The sequence below is a fragment of the Gallinula chloropus genome (genome assembly GCF_964237585.1).
Source record: "Gallinula chloropus genome assembly, chromosome: 3".
NCBI lineage: Eukaryota > Metazoa > Chordata > Aves > Gruiformes > Rallidae > Gallinula > Gallinula chloropus.
The window spans coordinates 20,622,625-20,641,671 of NC_140087.1; the positions used below are offsets into that span (position 1 = coordinate 20,622,625).

The 19,047-nt window shown below is 46.5% G+C and overlaps 1 protein-coding gene across 1 annotated transcript; it reads left to right on the forward strand.

Annotated features, from left to right (window-relative positions):
- Positions 1-2,052: 2,052 nt before the first annotated feature.
- LOC311190063 (gamma-aminobutyric acid receptor subunit rho-1) lies at positions 2,053-14,677 on the forward strand (the record flags this gene model as incomplete). Its single annotated transcript, XM_084261913.1, has 8 exons — positions 2,053-2,107; positions 3,756-3,823; positions 7,317-7,540; positions 10,249-10,331; positions 11,487-11,627; positions 12,076-12,228; positions 13,829-14,025; positions 14,390-14,677. Exons 1-8 carry the CDS (start codon positions 2,089-2,091, stop codon positions 14,675-14,677), a joined length of 1,173 nt encoding a protein of 390 aa, XP_084118039.1. The 5' UTR covers positions 2,053-2,088.
- Between the last annotated feature and the right edge of the window lie 4,370 nt (positions 14,678-19,047).

A 19,047-nucleotide genomic window follows, 5' to 3' on the forward strand; every position in this document is an offset into this window, starting at 1 on the left:
TAATGGCCGTGCTCCCTGCGCAGCCCACCTTGGTCCGTGCAGCGCAGCCTCTCTCCAGAGGCCTCAGTGGCGCCAGCCATGGATGCAAGGGGAGGAAGGCAAGCTGTCTGCCTGGGTCCTTTGCCAGGGAGTCAAAAACAATGGCATCTTACCTTAGAAAAATCGTCACTCCCCTCCTTTGGCAAGCCTCCAGTGCCCCTGCCCTCTGCCGCCTTTGCTGGGCCCGACATGCCGACAGCCTGTGGTAAAAAAGTGGAAAGAACAAAGGTAAGAGCCATTTCACTCGTGTAACAGAAGGTAAAACCATGGGGATCCTGTGCTTCCCACTGCATTTCCCTCCTGATGTCCTCAGGCACCTGCCATGACTGCGTGTCTCAGCTCTCCCTTTTCCTGTCGTTTCCGTGCAGCCGGCCGCAGCGGCAGAGACGGGAGGCCCATGGCGAAGCACACAAGCAAGGCAGGTAGGCAAACCCACCAACTGCATCCTCGTGTCTGGACTGAGGCTGTGGCAGGGGAAAGGGACACCACTCAAGCATCCCAGCTCTATTTAGGGAGGAGTTGTGCCATCAGCAGGATCCAGCAGGTCCCAGAGGGTGACACGTTACCTTGACACTCTCATGGAAGTGAGATGCGATACCACAGCCATTGTCTACCACCCCTTGAGCTGCACAGTTTGTGTCACCCATACAGTGCAGAGCAGGTGCCTTCCCTCCAAGTGTCACTCCGCAGAGCTAAGCTCCCCCCCCCAGGCTCTCCATTCTACCACTCATCCTTCCCTCTGCTACTGCCAGGGACAAAGAGCCTTTCTGAGCATGGTCAAGCCTGCTCACAAATGTTGAAGGCTTTGCCAGTGACCTGCTAAAGTATTGCTCCCTGTCTCAGTTGAGCACAATCATTCCTTCAAACACACAATGTTTTGAGAGGTTGCATTAAATCTAAAGCAAAAGCAGCGGCCACCTTCTAAAATGCCTGAGGAATAATTGATGACTCAATGAACTCACTTGAGGACTTGCTGTTCCTAGGAATTGTTAAACTGAGACTGAGCATCTTTCTAAGGTACTTGGCAGTACAGGTACTGCCCTTGAGTCTGTGAGAAGTGCAGCATGCCTCAGCAGTCTCATTTAGGAGGAGCTTTAAATCAGGAACATTTTCCCTGTAGAAGTTTCTTTGTTGTCCTGTTTTCCATTAATCTATACAATTGTATCTCTCAGCATGCCATCTTTTCCCAAACCAAGAACCAGCAAAACTTTTCCTCCTGTTTTTAAGCCCTCCTGCCACCTGAGTGCCTGACTCTCAGGTCATCATGGCATCACCCACATGATAAGAGCTGCTGCCAGCAACATCCGAAGCACCAGTTTTACACCTTCAGTGGTGGATGCAGATGAACATTCTCTGCCCAGCATTTGGTGCAACCCCAGCAGCTGCTGGAACGACCCTCTCTCAGGCTATTAATGCTCAGAGACCTCCCTTAATGCTCCTTTTTATCCCTGTTAGAAATCTAGGGCAGGAGCTAATCATTTTATCCCAAGTTAGGGGATGGCCTGCCTCTTGGCCTGGTTCCCAGCCTGTCTCCATTTTGTTCCTGGGCAGAAGCCAGTAGCTTATTTGATATATTGTTTCCCTAATTCCTGGCCTCACGCCATGTCATAACTCAATGTCAGAAATGCTCTCCCCACCCCCCTCCGCCCCCGCTTCCATTTCCCCACTTATCCACACACGCTATCCCTTCAGCCCACAGTTTGGAACGACCGTCTCCTAACTGGGCTGTAAGCAGAGAGAATTTCACAGAGATGAAATACTGCCAAACAGCTGATTTCCCAGTGCCAGAGTGCCCAAGCTGTATGTTGAGTGCAGGAATCTTTTCGTTTTTCCCATAAGACGCTGCCAACCACTGCGAGCAATCGCGTGGTTCTGGTCTAAGGGGCAATGGAGTGACTCAAGCACGTACTTCCCGCAGGCGCTGCTTAGGACTCACAGCTGTGCTTCTCTTTTCCTGGTAGCCCAATCCTAAAACGAAGCCCTGACATCACCAAATCTCCCCTGACGAAGTCAGAGCAGCTGCTGCGAATAGATGACCATGACTTCAGCATGAGACCAGGTTTTGGAGGTATGAGAACTGTGCATTTGTTACTGCTCCTCTATTACACTGTCACTTCTACTGTGACATGTAGTCAGGCAAATGGGCAGACTGACAATCAGAGCCTTTTCTGTCTCTAATTTATTTTGTGTTACGAATTCGTGACATGCTAAGGGGGACTGGGGTGCAATGCAATATAGCCTCCTCCTTGGGTGACCAAATAGAGTAGTCAAAGGCATGGAAATTTGATTACAGGCCATAATATTCCTGGTATTCAGTGATACTTTCTTCTGATAAAAATCTGCAAACCCACCGTATGTTATCTTATTATGGTGATGTGTATGCATAATCAACTCAAGTACCATGCTTACTGACCTGGCTGGTTCGTTTATAACCCAGAAGAAAATCTTCTGGCTGCTGTGTGTGAAGGCTTGCTCACAGCCCTGCAGCAGTGTGCTAGAGCAACCTAAGCTTTCAGGGAAATGGATGAAGGAGAAACATGTTTTCTTTCGACCCATCGGATTAGAGAATGTTGTAATTTATCTACCCTTTCTGGCTGACAGATGGTCATTCAAATCCAGGATACCATTATATACTCCGATGGAAGAAGATTTTATTGCTAACTGCTTAGCATACCACATACCAGCATGTTCAATTAATTTAAAAAGGTTTCAGTTTCCTAGCAGCCCACTAACGTGAGCACTATTTATCTTCACAGATCTCCTGTATTGTAATTGCCAGGGGTATCTGAGGGGCTAGTCAAAGTCTGGAGGAGGAAAAAAATATAAAGATCCAGATCCCTATTATGGAGGATCCCCTCCTAGAGAGGGACTGCTTGTAAGGGCACGTAGTGATAGGACGAGGGGCAATGGTTTTAAACTAAAGCAGTGTAGGTTTAGATTAGATATTAGAAAGAAGTTCTTTGCTATGAGGGTGGTGAGGCACTGGAACAGGTTTCCCAGAGAGGTTGTGAAGGCCCCATCCTTGGAGACATTCAAGGTCAGGTTTGATGAAGCTCTGAGCAATCTGACCTAGTTAAAGGTGTCCCTGCTTACTGCAGGGGGTTGGATCAGATGACCTTTAAAGGTCCCTTCCAACCTAACCCATTCTGTGATTCTGTGATTCTATCATCATGGCACGACTTTTCCTCCTGGGAGCCCCAGACTCAGTGACACATATCTAAGTCCTGTAATACATCCCCTCCCATCACCCTGTCCTTCCCACAGCTGAGCACTGAGTGAAAGCCAAGTACTTAGAGAAGCAATCACGGGTGTTGTTAGCCCAAGAAAGGAGCATAAAAATTGAGGGAAAAGTTGGAGTAATACTCCCACATCCCCTTTGGCTGCACCGCTGAAGCTCTGCATGTGAATAGGTGCTGTGCTGGGCATCAGGCTGGTGAGCCCTGAGCCTGAGAGCTAGAGAGAGGGCTTTTAAATTTTGAAGGGACATGTGTGGGTTGGTGCAATAAAGAAAGTCAGTGATAGGTCAGTCTTATTGTTGATTTTGAGTGTTATCAGGAGATTTTTGTTATGCATTCCAATAGTTTCTATTTTCAGTTGTTTTACTGTTCTTTCTATTTCAGATGGAACATCTATTTTTATTTCTAAGACATTAAAGTCAGAGGATTACTTTGACTCTCCACATTTATACTTCCTCAGTTTTTAATTTTTCCCCCCAGGCCCTGCAATTCCCGTTGGGGTGGATGTCCAAGTTGAAAGTCTGGACAGCATTTCTGAAGTGGACATGGTAAGAGTCACGGAAGGGGCAAGGTCAGATGGGACCTCAGGAGACCAGCTAGCCCAAATCCCTGCTAACAGCAGGGCTGTATAGAGCAGTCTGCCTGGGTTTGCGTCCATGGGGTTTGAATACCTCCTAGAATGTACACTCAGCTTCCAGGATGTAGATTTGGGTTTAATCTGAATCTGCTGACAAGTACTTCTATTGATCCTATGCCAGAGGAGCTTTTTTTTTTTTTTAATCACAAAACACAGCTGAAAGTAAGGTATGATTTCTGCAGGAGATTTTTCATGGGAACATTATACATATATACATGACATGTAAGCAACAGCCTGTGCAGGAGAGCAGGAGCACAGAAGGGGAACAGGAGATGGCCCTGCATGTACATTGCAAGATCTACACCAATTTTATTCACCCTTTCAAAGCCCAGAACTTGTCAGATGTACCCCATTAGAGCATCTCCAGAGCATCTCAGCAGCTCAGCTTTTGCTCTGGAAGAGGAAAAAAATATTAAAATTTTAAAACATTAAATATTACAGAATACTTCTCCAAAATAGCAATCAGTACTTCAGAGCTGTTTGATACTTTTATTGAAAGCTCTCACAGAAAGCCCCAGCTCCTCTGCACTCCTAATTAACAGTCACAGGGTTAAAGACCCTGCACGTGACCTCCTCCAATGTGTAAGCCAGGAGTGTGGCTGTGTGAGAGCACAGCTGGGGTTTCAGCAGCCACCCTGGTTGCACACCACACTCCTCTCACTGCAGCTATTCTGGCTTTCTGGGATATATGAAGTCGGCGGATCCCTTGCAGAGTACAGCAGGGTTGCAGTGCTGAGGCACACCAGGGCACACATTTGCCCCAGCCCTGAGGAGCCCTCCAGCTGCCACTCCTGTCCCTGGTGCTCTTGGCACCCCAAGAGCACCCAGCTCAGGGAACACGGAGCTTTCACCTCTCCTGGGATAGTCCCAGCGCTTCTGGTTGAGGAGGAAGCTTGTGAAGGTGACCAAAGAGCCCCTGAAAAGCACTAGGACTTGAAAGCAAAGAGAAAGAACTTAGCATTGAGCACTTTGATGTAAAAAAACCCCACCTAAACCAACAAACTTACTCATTTTTTTAAGCAAATATTATGAGTTTGGATGACTTTCCCTCTTTTCTGAATACTGGCCCTGCTCTTCATCTAACATCATGCAGCAGCACCCAGCAACATGGGAAAAGCACCCCAGCCTTGGGTAAAGAAAAAAACATTCAGGGTCAATTTTGGGTGTTCATAAAATAATGATGGAGAAGACTTTATATTGTTAAAATCAATTCTGTTTGACTTGTGCAGCTTTATAGCAAAAGGCTGCAGTGCTTTGCAAGATCATTAGTTGCTTTTTAGATGACAAGACATTGGTGACATCAGATGGGCCCTCTGTCCTAAATTTAAGCCTGAGGAGTTAGATATATCAATCTTCCTTTTTTCTCTTCTCCTCCTTTCTGTCTATTTGCAAGAAAGTGGTAAAATAACAGAGGATGTTATAAAACTTCACTAGGATCTCACAAACCGGAGTCTTTTTGTTCAATTAATTAATCTAAGTACCTATTGTGGGCCACTGACCCTGAAGTTAACAGACCTTCTGCAGGATGTGTGGGGCAGCTGTTTTCCCTGGAAGAAAGATGGGAAGACAGGAAAAAACAGATTGTTACCCAGGACTGGAGATGCATTTGCAAACTTAATGGGAGAGCTAATTGTGTCTCTGAGAAATGGACCACGAGAAGAGGGAGATATTATAAGGTTGTTGCTTGGGGGATTTTCAGATGATGTGCTGTAAAATAAAGGGGCTCCCAGTTCAATAGCCCAAAACTAGCATTAATAAATGTTTCCTAATGAAAGCTGACAACACTTGATTTTTTCACAGAAACCACACATGCCACTTTATGCAAAAAAATGAGGCACTGACTTCTTGTGGAAGACCAAAGGTCTGCCAATTTATATACTGTTTAAAGGACACATTAACACACAGCACCAATGTAAAAGGTTTCCCAAAACAGTATTATTTAAATTTGAATATGGGGAGAAAATGTTAAAGAATGCTATAGATATATCATATGAAAAGGAAGAAATTATATGGTCAGTGGCTTTGGGAGCTTCAGCTGGATGCGATGTAGAACATTTCCAAGAATTATATTGGCCTCCAGTGTAATAATAGCACAGGTGGCAACTAACAAATCACTTGCACAGAAAAAAGACTGCAAAAAATCCCAGTACTTCAAAATACTTGGAAAGTGTCAAATGACTGTAAAAGACAGAACACTCCAAACCCATCTGGTTTCCTCTATCCCAGACACCAAGACAGACTGGTGAGTCTCAGACAATCCCTTCAGTTCATGGGCAATATATTATGCTACACCAAAGATACCATGCTTATAGACACTGGTGTGTGAGCTTATCTTCAGATAGAATCATAGAATTCTTTGGGTTAGAAGGGACCCCAAAGATCATCTAGTTCCACCCCACTGCCATGGGCAGTGACGCCTTCACTAGACCAGGTTGCTCAAAGCCCCATCCAACCTGGCGGCCTTGAACACTGCCAGGGATGTGTCCAGCTCTGGGGTCCCCAGTACAGGAAAGACCTAGAGCTGTTGGAGTGGGTCCAGAGGAGGTCATGAAGATGGTCAGGGGGCTGGAGCAACGCTCCTATGAAGACAGTTGGTCTTGTTCAGTCTGGAGAAGAGAAGGTTTCGGGGAGACCTAATTGCAGCCTACCAATACTTAAAGCGGTCTTACAGGAAAGTGGGACAGGGACTGTTCATCAAGGGGCAATGGCTTCAAGCTCAAAGAGGGTAGGTTTAGATTAGATATTTGGAAGAAATTCTTTACTATTAGGGTGATGAGGCACTGGCAGAGTGGCCCATCAGTGAGGGCTTCCCTTGAATGAAAAAGGCAAACCCAAGTGCCTCTGGGGTCTGATTCCCAACAGAGATCAAAGAGAAGGAGCACGTCTCAGATTTGAGAACAATATATGGGGAGAAAGAGAAAACAAATTCTCAGTCAAATACCGAGTCAAAAAGATTTCAGTGGCTGTGCTGGAGGAAGAGCTCCCACTGCAGCGTGCAGCTGCTGGAGCTGCATGGAGGGCAGTGCAGGCAGCACATTCTCCTTCACTGTTGGCTCCAGAAATGCAGCATCATATGGAAGGGGGATTAAGTGATCAGCAGCGCTCTCCACCTACCACTCCCTCAGTATGTCCGCCTTTTGATCCCCAGAGCAGCTCACAGGCACCAAAATGCAACATTTGCAATTCAGAGGTGGATTCATCACCTGGATGGACCCTGATTTCTGAACACAGTAAGTTGGTCTGACCTAAGGATAAACAAGGTGCAGCCAATCATGCCCACTGCAGCTCAGGGAGAGGATGTACCTGCAGGAATGGTGCTTTACAGCTCGTGGCTTGTCCCAGAGAGGAGAAATCACTGCTAAGCTGATCATGGGTAAGTTGTGACATAAGCCTGTTTGTTGCAGGACTTCACCATGACGCTTTATCTGAGGCACTACTGGAAAGACGAGAGGCTGTCCTTCCCCAGTACCAACAACCAAAGCATGACCTTTGATGGCAGGCTGGTGAAGAAGATCTGGGTCCCTGACATGTTCTTTGTCCACTCCAAGCGTTCCTTCATCCATGACACCACCACAGACAACGTCATGCTCCGCGTCCAGCCAGATGGGAAGGTACTTTATAGCCTCAGGTAAAGCTGCGTTCAGTCGACATGAGCTATTGGTGGTGTGAGAAAGCAAGCAGTTTGAGTCCTGTCTGTGCTCTTGCTTTACTTCATACTGAAAAAACCCCTCCCATAAAAAAGAATGAGTACAGTGAAGTCTCCGGGGCTAGCAAAATGTGCAACTTCTATTCTTATAGGTAATTATGAAGAAGTATGAATTATATTCAGTGACACTTTAGCTTTATGATAAGCGACAAAACAGATGAAGCATCCTTCAGCACATGAAGGGATAAATACATAGCTCCTGGTGACTCATGTGTGTGGCTGGAGCAACCCAAAAATTACTCTTCCTGCTTTCTGCTCACATTTCATGTGAAATGTATGAAACCTCCTCGAAGGGAACCTTTTGGGTAAACTTTGTTTTGTCCTCTAGTTTAAGGGGTGATCCCAACCCTGGCTTTCTCCCTTATTTTCCAGCTGGTCGATCAGCTTTGAGAGGAACATTGCTGATCTAAGTCTGAGAATTATTAGACAAGGATTTTTTTTTCTTTCTAATGAGTAACATTTTCATACTGGGAGATGCTAAGTGAGGAGCAACTACGAATCTCCAAAAGAAACTAAAATCAGTGCTTCTGTTTTTCCTTGGCTTCAGCTCCATCCAGTCAGAAAATAGTTATTGCCAAATGACTGCTAAAAAAACTCTTAGAGAGGAAATTTCTGTACAATTTCTGATGCAAGAATGTCAACGTTACCTCCACAACAATGAAATAGAAAAATACATGATAAATAAACAAAACATCAGATGACAGATAATGTGTTCTGAAGGACAAAAAAAAAAAAAGGAAAACCTACCAAACAGGAGGTCAGTATCAGCAAGATGCATCGATATAACTAATGCTGAGGTTGCATAGCATATAGAGTCATAGAATGTGTTAGGTTGGAAGGGGCCTTTAAAGGTCATTTAGTCCAACCCCCCAGCAGTAAGCAGGGACACCTTTAACTAGGTCAGATTGCTCGGAGCATCATCAAGCGTGACCTTGAATGTTTCCGTTGCTTGGGAAGGCTGTGGAGGTCTTTAAGGGCAAGTTAGACAGTGAAGTTAGGACTAACAGAGGTAGAGCTGAGCCTGCCATGAGGAGAGGAGAGGAGATGAGCTTCACAGCCTGACAAGGTGTTTTATGATTTTATGAAGCAATTCTTGATTCCCTGTGGGATATCAGTTTGACAAGAATCTTCTTGTTCTCTGATATTTTTACCTTACTGTGCATTGGAATTCGCAGCCTGAACAGTGTCTACTGTCTCATTTTTAGAACTTTTTCTCCACTCAGCATGTTAGATAAGGTTCAGATCTTCCTTAGCCCTCTGGAAAGTTTTCTCAGGTCCTTAGTACAACAAAAAAAGGACTATAAAATGACATAATGTTCAGATATATCACACATGCTTACATACTCTTTCATTTAGTTTCATGATGCAAGTTCACATGCATTGCAAGTATTTATGGTTGTCCAAAGAAGATGGGAACAGAAGAGTAGCAAACTCCTTAGATGCTGCCAGTTACAGCCCTGTGCTTAAACAATTACCCTGCACAAACTGGTGGTGAACATGTTGAAAAGCAAATTGACAAGAGTTTTGGAGTTTCTATTCAGTGGTGACTGCAGGTTGGAGAGCTTTGTGAGAGCTGGGGAAGGATGAACACTGATCTCCCCTTCAGACCAAACAGGTCATTACTGCCTGCCTGTCTTTGATGAATGCCTTTGCCCGTGGATTATATTTTTTTCCTCAGGATTTGTCTATTTAAGCATCTTTGCCAGACTTTGCCTTGTCTTGGAAACCACTGTAGACCTCGCTGGCACCCAAGCAACAAATCTGAGCCAAGCGATTTCACTCAAAGACTAAACCCAGATAGGAAAGTGGTGCCAGCACAAAGCAGCACATGCTAAAGGGCTGCCAACATAAGGGACTGCATCTTGTCTTTATCATTACGTGACAGACGTCTGTCTACCATTAGCCTGGCTATAATTCACTACATCTTTCCCCATTGTGACTTATACTTCTGTTTTCATTTACTTCCCCGGAGTTCAGGACAGCTCAGTCAGGATTTATGGGCACTTCCAGTGCAGACACAAAATTATGCTATCAAAAATGAGGTAATCAGACTATAGCAAGACCAGATCTTTTTGAGTGCTGAGGCAGATCATGTCAGTGGTCTCTGTGGCATATCATCTCCAGCCCTCACTTGGGCCACTGCCTGTGCTGTCTGGTGGCTGGTAGCCAGGTGTGATCACCAGGTTCTCCTGGAGCACCTGGAAATCCATAGTGGGTGTAGAAAACTACCAGCATCTCTCATGGCACTAGGGTGGCTTTGATAAATGTAAATTATTTTATCATATAAAGCATCCATTGAAAGCACAGACCTCTGCAGACAGGTGTTAGTTGAGAGTTAAAGAGGAAGAGGTGCCCTCTCTGTCCCTTCCCATTTTCTTCCCCAACATTTTTGTTGTCTAGCAGTAATTTGTAATAGCCTAGCTTTCTAGTCATCTAGGACTAGTTTAGTGGGGGGAAAAAAAAGGCTTTAAAGGAAGTGGAATGGCATTAGCAGAATGGAAGGTATTTTTTATCAGAAGACTGCAACTGGCCAGGTAGTTACTTAATAAAAACCCTAAACTCACAGGTTTACTGTTTTTCAGCCACATAAGAAGACGGGTTTTTAATGGAGTGTTTTTTATTATTCCTAGAGTCACAGTGACAGCAATGTGTAACATGGATTTCAGTCGCTTTCCCCTGGACACACAGACGTGTTCCCTGGAGATTGAAAGCTGTAAGTAAAGCAGAGCTGCAGGGGAGCCGAGGGCTGTGCCCCATGGGCACCCAACCTGTATGCAATTATATTGATAATAATTAAACTGCTGCTACGTTCATGGGAGCCCTAACCAAAGGGAGCAGGCTTCAACAGTAAGAAAAACTCCCTCCCCGTATTTTTTGACTGCAATGAAATGGTGTTTGCAACAACACAGTGTTTTTGAAAAGCCAGCTGTGAGCGCTGTCTTGCCAGTGCCCCTGGCAGCCAGACAGGCTGCCTCACTGACACCCAGTCCCCAGAGGACCTGGGCTGCTTGCCTACAGGTCAGCAGTCTCCAGCAGCACCCACTTGCCCAGGTACCTCAAACAAATAAATAAATGGCTCTATGCCCTTCACGTGTATCATCCACTTATCCACAGTGAGCACAAAACCATGATGGGGCAGTGACATTAATCACCTTCCCCTTATACTTCTTGCCCCTATTTGAGATAAACCCAGCTTATATCCACATGCAGCTCCTTTGTCCCAAGTATGGCGCACATATGAGTTGGCCAGATTTCATACAACATTTCAGACTTTTAGCTTTATAGCAGCTCTTTTCTTCCCCCTTTTAAACTTGCAGTAAGAAATTATAATCTTAATTTTGCTTTAATGCATTCACATGTGGGTGTTTTTTCCTCCCTGTTGGGAAAGAGCTGCTCCTAAACCCATCTGGAAGGACTAATGATACTCTTTTCACATGTATTTAAAAATCAAGACTTGTAGGATTCATGTGTGCATCACAGGCAGAAATCTCACCCAAGAACTCTTCCTCCTGCATGTCTCATACCATTGGTAGACTGTTCCTTGCGTTACCCCAAGCAGGCTCTTTCCTCTAAATCTCCTTTCCACTCCTGATTTTATGAGATTTATAGGGGGCAGTTTTTCAAGTTCTGATGCAGTGGGTTACCTGACAGCATTTTTGTGTGCAAAAGTGTGACTAGAGAAACAGAAGAGTTTACAAAATGCATCAGGCCTGAGGGCTGTAACAATGCTCACTAGAGCCATTGGCGTGGCTCTCAGCACAACATGGGCTCACCCTGCCTGGGCTGGGAGTGTGAATCCTGCATTCAGTGCATTCAGTGCATTCAGTGCACTCAGTGCACTGCACTGAGGTTTGCTCTGCTCTCCTAGATGCCTATACTGAAGATGACCTCATGCTCTACTGGAAGAATGGGAACGATTCCCTAAAAACAGATGAGAGGATATCACTGTCCCAGTTCCTGATCCAGGAGTTTCACACCACCACGAAGCTCGCCTTTTACAGCAGCACAGGTGGGTACCAGAGTGCCTGCCAGAGAGTGGGCTTGGGCAAGAAGGGGTGTAAACCATCCCTCTTGACCTTGGCCATGGAGAACTGTCCATCAGGAGATCTCCTTGTGGCCCATCAGACCTGACTCTTCTATGCTGAGGTTGCTGTACCTGCCACAGACTTTCATCTTGATGTTTATGTAGTCTGGAAAAGACAGTCCCTCTTAAAGGTCACACCAAGCCTTAGCATGAATTAAACTCTCTGAACACATAGGTTATATTATCTTCTCTGGAAGACACGGTCCCAAGAGACACTTTGACTTTGATAATTGGTTTGGTAAAGAGTCTTTTCTGTAAATTGCAAAGATCTGTGGTCATCAGCTGGTCATTGCACTCCCTGATGTAATGTCACCTTACCTGAAGCAGTTTGATGTTGGTGCGACTTCTCTTTTTCCTTCTCTTTGTTTCACAGGGTGGTACAATCGCCTCTACATAAACTTCACTTTACGCCGACACATCTTCTTCTTCTTGCTCCAAACCTACTTCCCTGCCACTCTGATGGTCATGTTGTCCTGGGTGTCCTTCTGGATTGACCGCCGAGCAGTTCCTGCAAGAGTCCCGTTAGGTAAAACAATCTTCTTGCCAGCAGACGTAACAGATGATTCCTGACACTGCAGCCCTGACCACCATCCCCTGTGCTGTGCACTGCCCCACGCTGCCTTGTGGCACAGAAATTAGCTGTGCCACACATATGTCCCCCAGGAAGGGGGCTGGTCATGCTGCAAATGCACCTTGTGGTGCTGAGCCAATTGCCTTCCCTGCTTGTGTAAGTGACAGCGGCATGCGGTGCAAAGCAGAGAGCAGACACCCAGCTCTGCTCTTACTGCTGTTTGCAGAGCAAGACGGGGCACCTGTAGAGCCAGAGTGCCAGTATCCTTCAGAAACCTCAGCGAGCAAGGAGGTGCAAATCACTATTAGCAGCCCTGACCCAAACTCGGGCTGTTGAGTTTTGCCCGAGGAGGGAGGGTGGAGGTAACGCGGTCAGCCAGCTGTGCTGTTCAACTTGTTTTCTAAGTTTACAGTGCAATGTGAGGGATTCAGCTTCCCCTTTCACAGCATCTTTCAGACAGATGAAACTGTCTGTCAGCAGAGTCACCACGGGAGCAGAACTATGACATGGACATAAAACTCCTTCTAACATGGATGCTTTGTCCTTAGTCGGTGCTGCTTGTGCTTTCTGCAGACTTTGGGCCCAAGCTTATTCCAGGGAACAGACTTCAGGATTTCATGTCTTGTTAAAATCTTATTTCTCAGTGGTGAGGGTATATAGAAGCATAACAGAGATGGCAGTGGGGCAGTTATTCGTGTCTGTATTTAGAAACAGCATCAACTGCCTTTTGACATCATTAAGAGAAGCATGTTTGGGCCATGGCTTTTTGGTAGATGAGGCCCTGCCTTTATCAGTGGTGAGGATATATAGAGGCATAACAGAGATTTAGCATGGAGGTACTCCTGTGAATGCTGCTCTTTGTGCCTATATACACCATTTCAACTTTCGAAGTGATGATTAATATGACATAATTAGCCCCTGAAATAAGAGTGCCAGGATAACACTGAACTACAGGAGCTCCTGCCCTGGCTGACGTGCTCCTTGTGCTCGCCCCTAGTGTAAGTGGGCAGCAATGCCCTGTGGTGCCTCATTAGTCCCTGCTCTTGCCCTGGGGAAGGCACAGACCAGGCGTAGGAGCTGGCTGGTGGCTTCCCAAAAAGCAGGGTTTCCCAGGAGCAGACAGAAAACACACGCTTGGGGAACTTGCTGTAGGTACCAGTAGCAGAGGCAGACAGGCTTCACTTGTGTCTGTGCTGGAAGAGGTAGTGAACTAAAAGCTGAGTTACTTGAACATCCCCTCTGTCCTGATCCCAGAGATGGGGCGCAGCCAGCACAGGGACAAAGACCTGTCCATGGGGTGGGAACTGGTGGTGTGGTGGGGAAGCAGGCTGGGAACAGCCTGAGACCAGAACTAGAGCTTCTTCTCACCTTCTGATCTTTCTGGTGAGAACAACCCCAGTACAAAATCAGGGCCTCCTCAGACAGTGAAACCCACCTGGCACTCAGACATGAAAAACAGTATGCAAGGTACGTCAGGAAACAACAGCCGTATTCGTGATGAAGAGTCAAGATTGGAAGTGCCTTACAAGCTTTCTGCTGGTGTATTTATTCCCAGGGATAACGACTGTGCTGACCATGTCTACGATCATCACTGGGGTGAACGCCTCCATGCCCCGTGTTTCCTACATCAAAGCAGTGGACATTTACCTGTGGGTCAGCTTTGTGTTCGTCTTCCTCTCGGTGCTGGAATACGCAGCAGTGAATTACCTGACCACGGTGCAGGAGAGGAAGGAGAGGAAACTGCGGGACAAGGTGAGGTTTGCTATCTCCAATGCAGCTTTGTGCAACCTTTATTAACATCATGACACCAGTGCTTTGGCCAAATGAGCTTTTCCACAGAGACCCCCCCACTCTCTCCCTCACTGCATGGTGTCTTGCAGACATGAAATTAGAGATGCAAAAAGCAGTTGCCCAGCTCCATCCTCTCTTTCTCCCTTTTGTGTCCCAGCAGCCTGAATTCCCCAGGCTCGTCCCCTCTGCTTTTGTAGGGAGAAAAGGGATTCACGGAATTGTAGGGGTTGGAAGGGACCTCAAGAGAACATCAAGTCCAACCCCCTATGTCTAGGGGATGTCTGTGTACAACCCCGAATCACCCTGCGCTTACCTGTGTCCACAGCTTCCCTGTGCGTGCAGCCTACCTCAGCCCCGACCCATGATGATGGACGGCAGCTACAACGACGGGGACGTGAACGAACTGGGTCACTACGTGTCCGAGAACGGGGACAAACAGGATCGAATGATGGTGCAGCTGGCGCTGGGCTCAGAGCGGGGCTCGGGCAGGAGGAAAAACCCGCGGTACGTCAGCATGCGCATCGACACTCACGCCATCGACAAGTACTCCAGGATTATCTTCCCTGGCGCATACATTCTATTTAACTTGATATACTGGTCCATTTTTTCATAAATACAGGTGACCTCTGTGGTGACAAAGAGCGTTGTGACATTAACTGCAAGTACAGTCTCACAGGAAGAAAATGGGGAGCTGTTTTGATTGGCAGGGAGAGGATTTAATTTTGTATTCATTAGATGCCACTCATCTGCAGCAAAACTAACTGTGCGAGTTTCACATTCCAGCAAAATACAGGACATACAAGCTAAAATTTTATACTTATTTAAAGCTGTGCTATGTTCCTTCTTGTGCCTCACAGGCCACTGTCAACTATTTGAATGAGTGACTGTAATCACCAGCTGCTTATATATGGTGCATCCTCTGTTTTGTGCCCCTGAAATCCGAATTCTCTAGGCACCTGTGTGCATGCCTCCATCTCTCAACTCAGCAGACTGACCACAATCAGTACCAAGAAACATGAGAATATGCCAATACTTGTGTTTTTGCAGGATGAGGTCAGAAATGGTCATTACACACACAAGCTATGCAGTACTGCAAACACATCAGCAAGGTTATGGATGGCTACAGCTCGCTCCCACTGCTTAATGCACACTGGGCTGACGGGCCCAGGGAGGAGGACTTTCAGACTGGAGCTTTGTGTCAATCATATTTAAAACAAAGAAATCTTTCCAAGCTGTGCTGACCATCTTTTTAACATATGGCTGGCAGTGTGTGTTTACTAAGGAAGAAACAAAAGCCAGACTTCCTGCAGTGCTAATCAAATCCTCTGGGAAACACAGGAGCTCTCCTTGGATCTCCTTGGTTGGGTTGGTGAGTTCTGCTCTTGAGTTTCCTTGGGAGAGGAAACAGGTTTCTCTGCAAAATATTCCAGAGAAGACAATGGAGTGTCTATGAAAAGAATAAAACCACTCCTGTAGAAGCTTCTTTTCTCTGAGGTAGTTGGGGGATGACTGGTCTGTACAGCCTGAGAACCCACTGCAGCCTGTAAAGCCACCAGTAATTGTACTTGCTTTCAGGAAAAGCGTAGGTCATCTGGTTTTAGTGAATAGCAGGATGCTCACCAGCTGATAAAGCAGTTGTAAGGACTTTATATTCGAGTTACTGATGATATCACACCAAAAACTTTGGGATGAAGTAAAAAGGAGCTTCTACCATGAGATAGCAGCTCCACTGCCAACCCAAGTACAACTGACTCTGCTTTCACCCAGCGTCCAGCACCCTGCAGCCTGCCATGCCCTTGGAGCAGGCTCAGCACCTTCCAGGGCAGGAGCAAGGACACACAGCTGGAGCTGGGGGCACTCACCACTCACTGAAGGCCCAACTCTCCATCATGGTTTCTGCAGAGCAGCCGGTCAGCATAAATATCCCCCATGGTAAAATCTGCGGTGCAGAAGTGATGAAATACTTCAGGAAAGCAAGACTCAGTTGGATGGAATCAGGGGCCTTGACAAGTAACAGGAGCACCAGAGGCGTCTCTGCTGCCATGTGCTTTACACCAACATCCACAGCTGCTGAGGGGTTGGATTAGCAGGACTTGGAACGCACGCACGCTTTTGCACACAATGACAACCCATCATTCCCAGCACAGCAGATGCTGTTGTCTTTTAGAGGTGTAGCTGCTCTGACAATCAGACCAAAGCAGTTGTGTCTCCGAAAAGAAAGTGAATCTTCTCACATGAAATCTGCCCTGGACAGACCGACCATCAGGCTCATGACACAGACACTGCAGTGGTTTGAACACTGCTGGCTGTTGCTTTAACTTCCTTTGTAAATAAAGGTCATGCAAACGTACCCAGCGTTTCTTACAGCTGCTAAAACCAGGACCCACAAAGCTACGTGCACTCGCCTCAAACTTACAGCCAGGGCAACGAGATCACAAATGCTAAGAATCATTAACAGACACCCCCCCATAGGAGTTTTACCCCTTATATCTACACAGCCTAATGTTTTCCATGCATGTACTACCTTAGCTTCATTTTAACAGCTTTCCTGCCTATCGTATCTTTCTCATACAGGTATTTTCAAGAGATTAAAAAAACCCAAACAATTTCCTTAAACCATAAACTTTTCAGTCAAAGAAGGTGGAAAGGTCGCTCTGGTAAGAGCGGAGGACAGGCTGGCCATCGGCTCTGGCCACCCTACCTTATTCCTTATTCCGATGGCACGTTCTGCCACAAAAAGCTCCAAGATTTCTTGGGCACTCCTTGCACAGGAATGTTTTTAGATTCTCAGCATTTTAAGAACTCATTAATTTCTACAATTTAAGAACAGCCCGAATGGGACTGCCAGATTTTACAGAAAGCTCTCCAGCTTTGTAAGACGCTTCATGCTATGTAGTTTGCTGCAGTACCATACATTCCTTTATAGAATCATAAAGGTTGGGAAATACCTCCAAGATCATCTGGTCCAACCATCCCCCTACCACCCATATTACTTGCTAAACCATGTCCCTAAGTACCTCATCCAACCTTTCCTTTAACACCCCAAGGGCCAGTGATTCCACCACCTCCCTGGGCAACCCGTTCCAATGCCCAACCACTCTTTCTGAGAAGAAAGTTCTCCTAATTTCTAACCTGAACCTCCCCTGGTGCAACTTGTCCCATGGCTACTTATCTGTGAGAAGAGGCTGGTCCCCAGCTCACCACAACCTCCTTTCAGGTAGCTACAGAGGTCTCCCCTGAGCCTCCTCTTCTCCAGGCTAAACAGTCTGAGGTCCCTCAGCTGTTCCTCACAAGACTTGTGGTTCCAAACCCTTCACCAGCCTGATTACCCTCTCTGGACACTCTTCAGGGCCTTGATGTCTTTCTTGTAGTGAGAGCCCCAAAACTGAACACAGTATTTGAAGTGCAGCCTCACCAGAGCTGAGTACAGGGGAATGATCATCTCCCTAGTTCTGCTGGCTACGCTATTCCTGCTAGAAGACATATAGACTCATTAATCTTATGCTACGCACATTCTTTGACCTCTGACCAGCATATCGAGGGAGATTTTGAAGATACAAATGGGAGCTGGACTTTTTAATTCCCTGGCTTTCAGTGAGAGACTGGTTTCTATCGTCCCATGTGACTTTCAAAGTTTCCCTTCCAGCACATCTTCCTGAACTGATGCCCCAACCTTCATGTTTGGTTTTACATTGTAAATATGTATGTGTTTTATTTGGGAAACTCTAGTGCCTTTTCAGTCTCATATAAATGTGTATAGAGATGTATTCTGTAAGTACAGGATATGTCATATACAGCCAGTGTTTGCGAGCAACAGCTGTACTCATTAAACATATTTACATGCATGGGTCTGGCATTCAGCCTTTCAGTGTAACGTTTCTGCATCCAATCAACACTCTGCTCCTTGCCATCTCCACAGTAAGAGTGATTTGTTTGGTTTTATTTCTAGAAACACAGAAAAAAGGCAATAAACCTTCACATTTGTACAGCATTGCATGGTTTTTACCTTCCAAAGAACGACATCCACGGGTTGACACGCGCAGGTAAGGCCGCCTTGCTCAGGACTCAATCCAGTCAAATACTGAACATCCTTAAATCCTGTGGCAGTGGTAGGGCTAGGGAGCCCTGGGCTTTCACAGGCAGGGGGCTGCTAAGAAGCCTGCAAAGTCCAAGTCACAGAGAAGGTGACATTCCACCCCAGGCCCTGTATATCGCAGCTCCTTGTTCTTCTTCCTGAGGGTGACACTTTGCAACATAACTCACACCCGTTTGTTGGAGGCTAACCCAAGTGATGCTAGTTTTACGTGGCAAAGTCTATAGGCAGGTCTGTATGGATTATGGATAGACACAAGTTCTGCCTGTGAGCATACCTAGATGAAGAGCCAGCTTTGGTTTAGCAGAGAATTTGCATGAGAACTCTACTCTGAAGAGGGATGCTCTTTTGTGTCATAGAATCATAGAATGGCCTGGGTTAGAAGGGACCCCAAAGATCATAGAGCTCCAACCCCCCTGCCACAGGCAGGGACACCAACCTCCAGACCTGGAGCTACACAAGGTTGCCCAGGGCCACATCCAACCTGGCCTTGAACACTTCCAGGGATGGGGCATCCACCACCCCTCTGGGCAGCCTGTTCCAGCACCTCACCACCCTCTCTGTAAAAAACTTCCCCCTAAGACCTAATCTAACCCTGCCTTCCTTTAGTTTTAATCCATTCCCCCTTGTCCTGTCAGTGTCTACCCTTTTAAAAAGTTGATTCCCCTCCTGTTTGTATGTTCCCTTCAGGTACTGGGAGGCTGCAATGAGGTCCCCCCACAGCCTTCTCTTCTCCAGGCTGAACAAGCCCAGCTCCCCCAGCCTCTCTTCATAGAGGAGCTGCTCCAGCCCTCTGATCATCTTTGTGGCTCCTCTGAACCCTCTCCAACAGTTCCACATCTTTCTTGTATTGTGGGCTCCAGACCTGGACACAGGACTCCAGCTGGGGC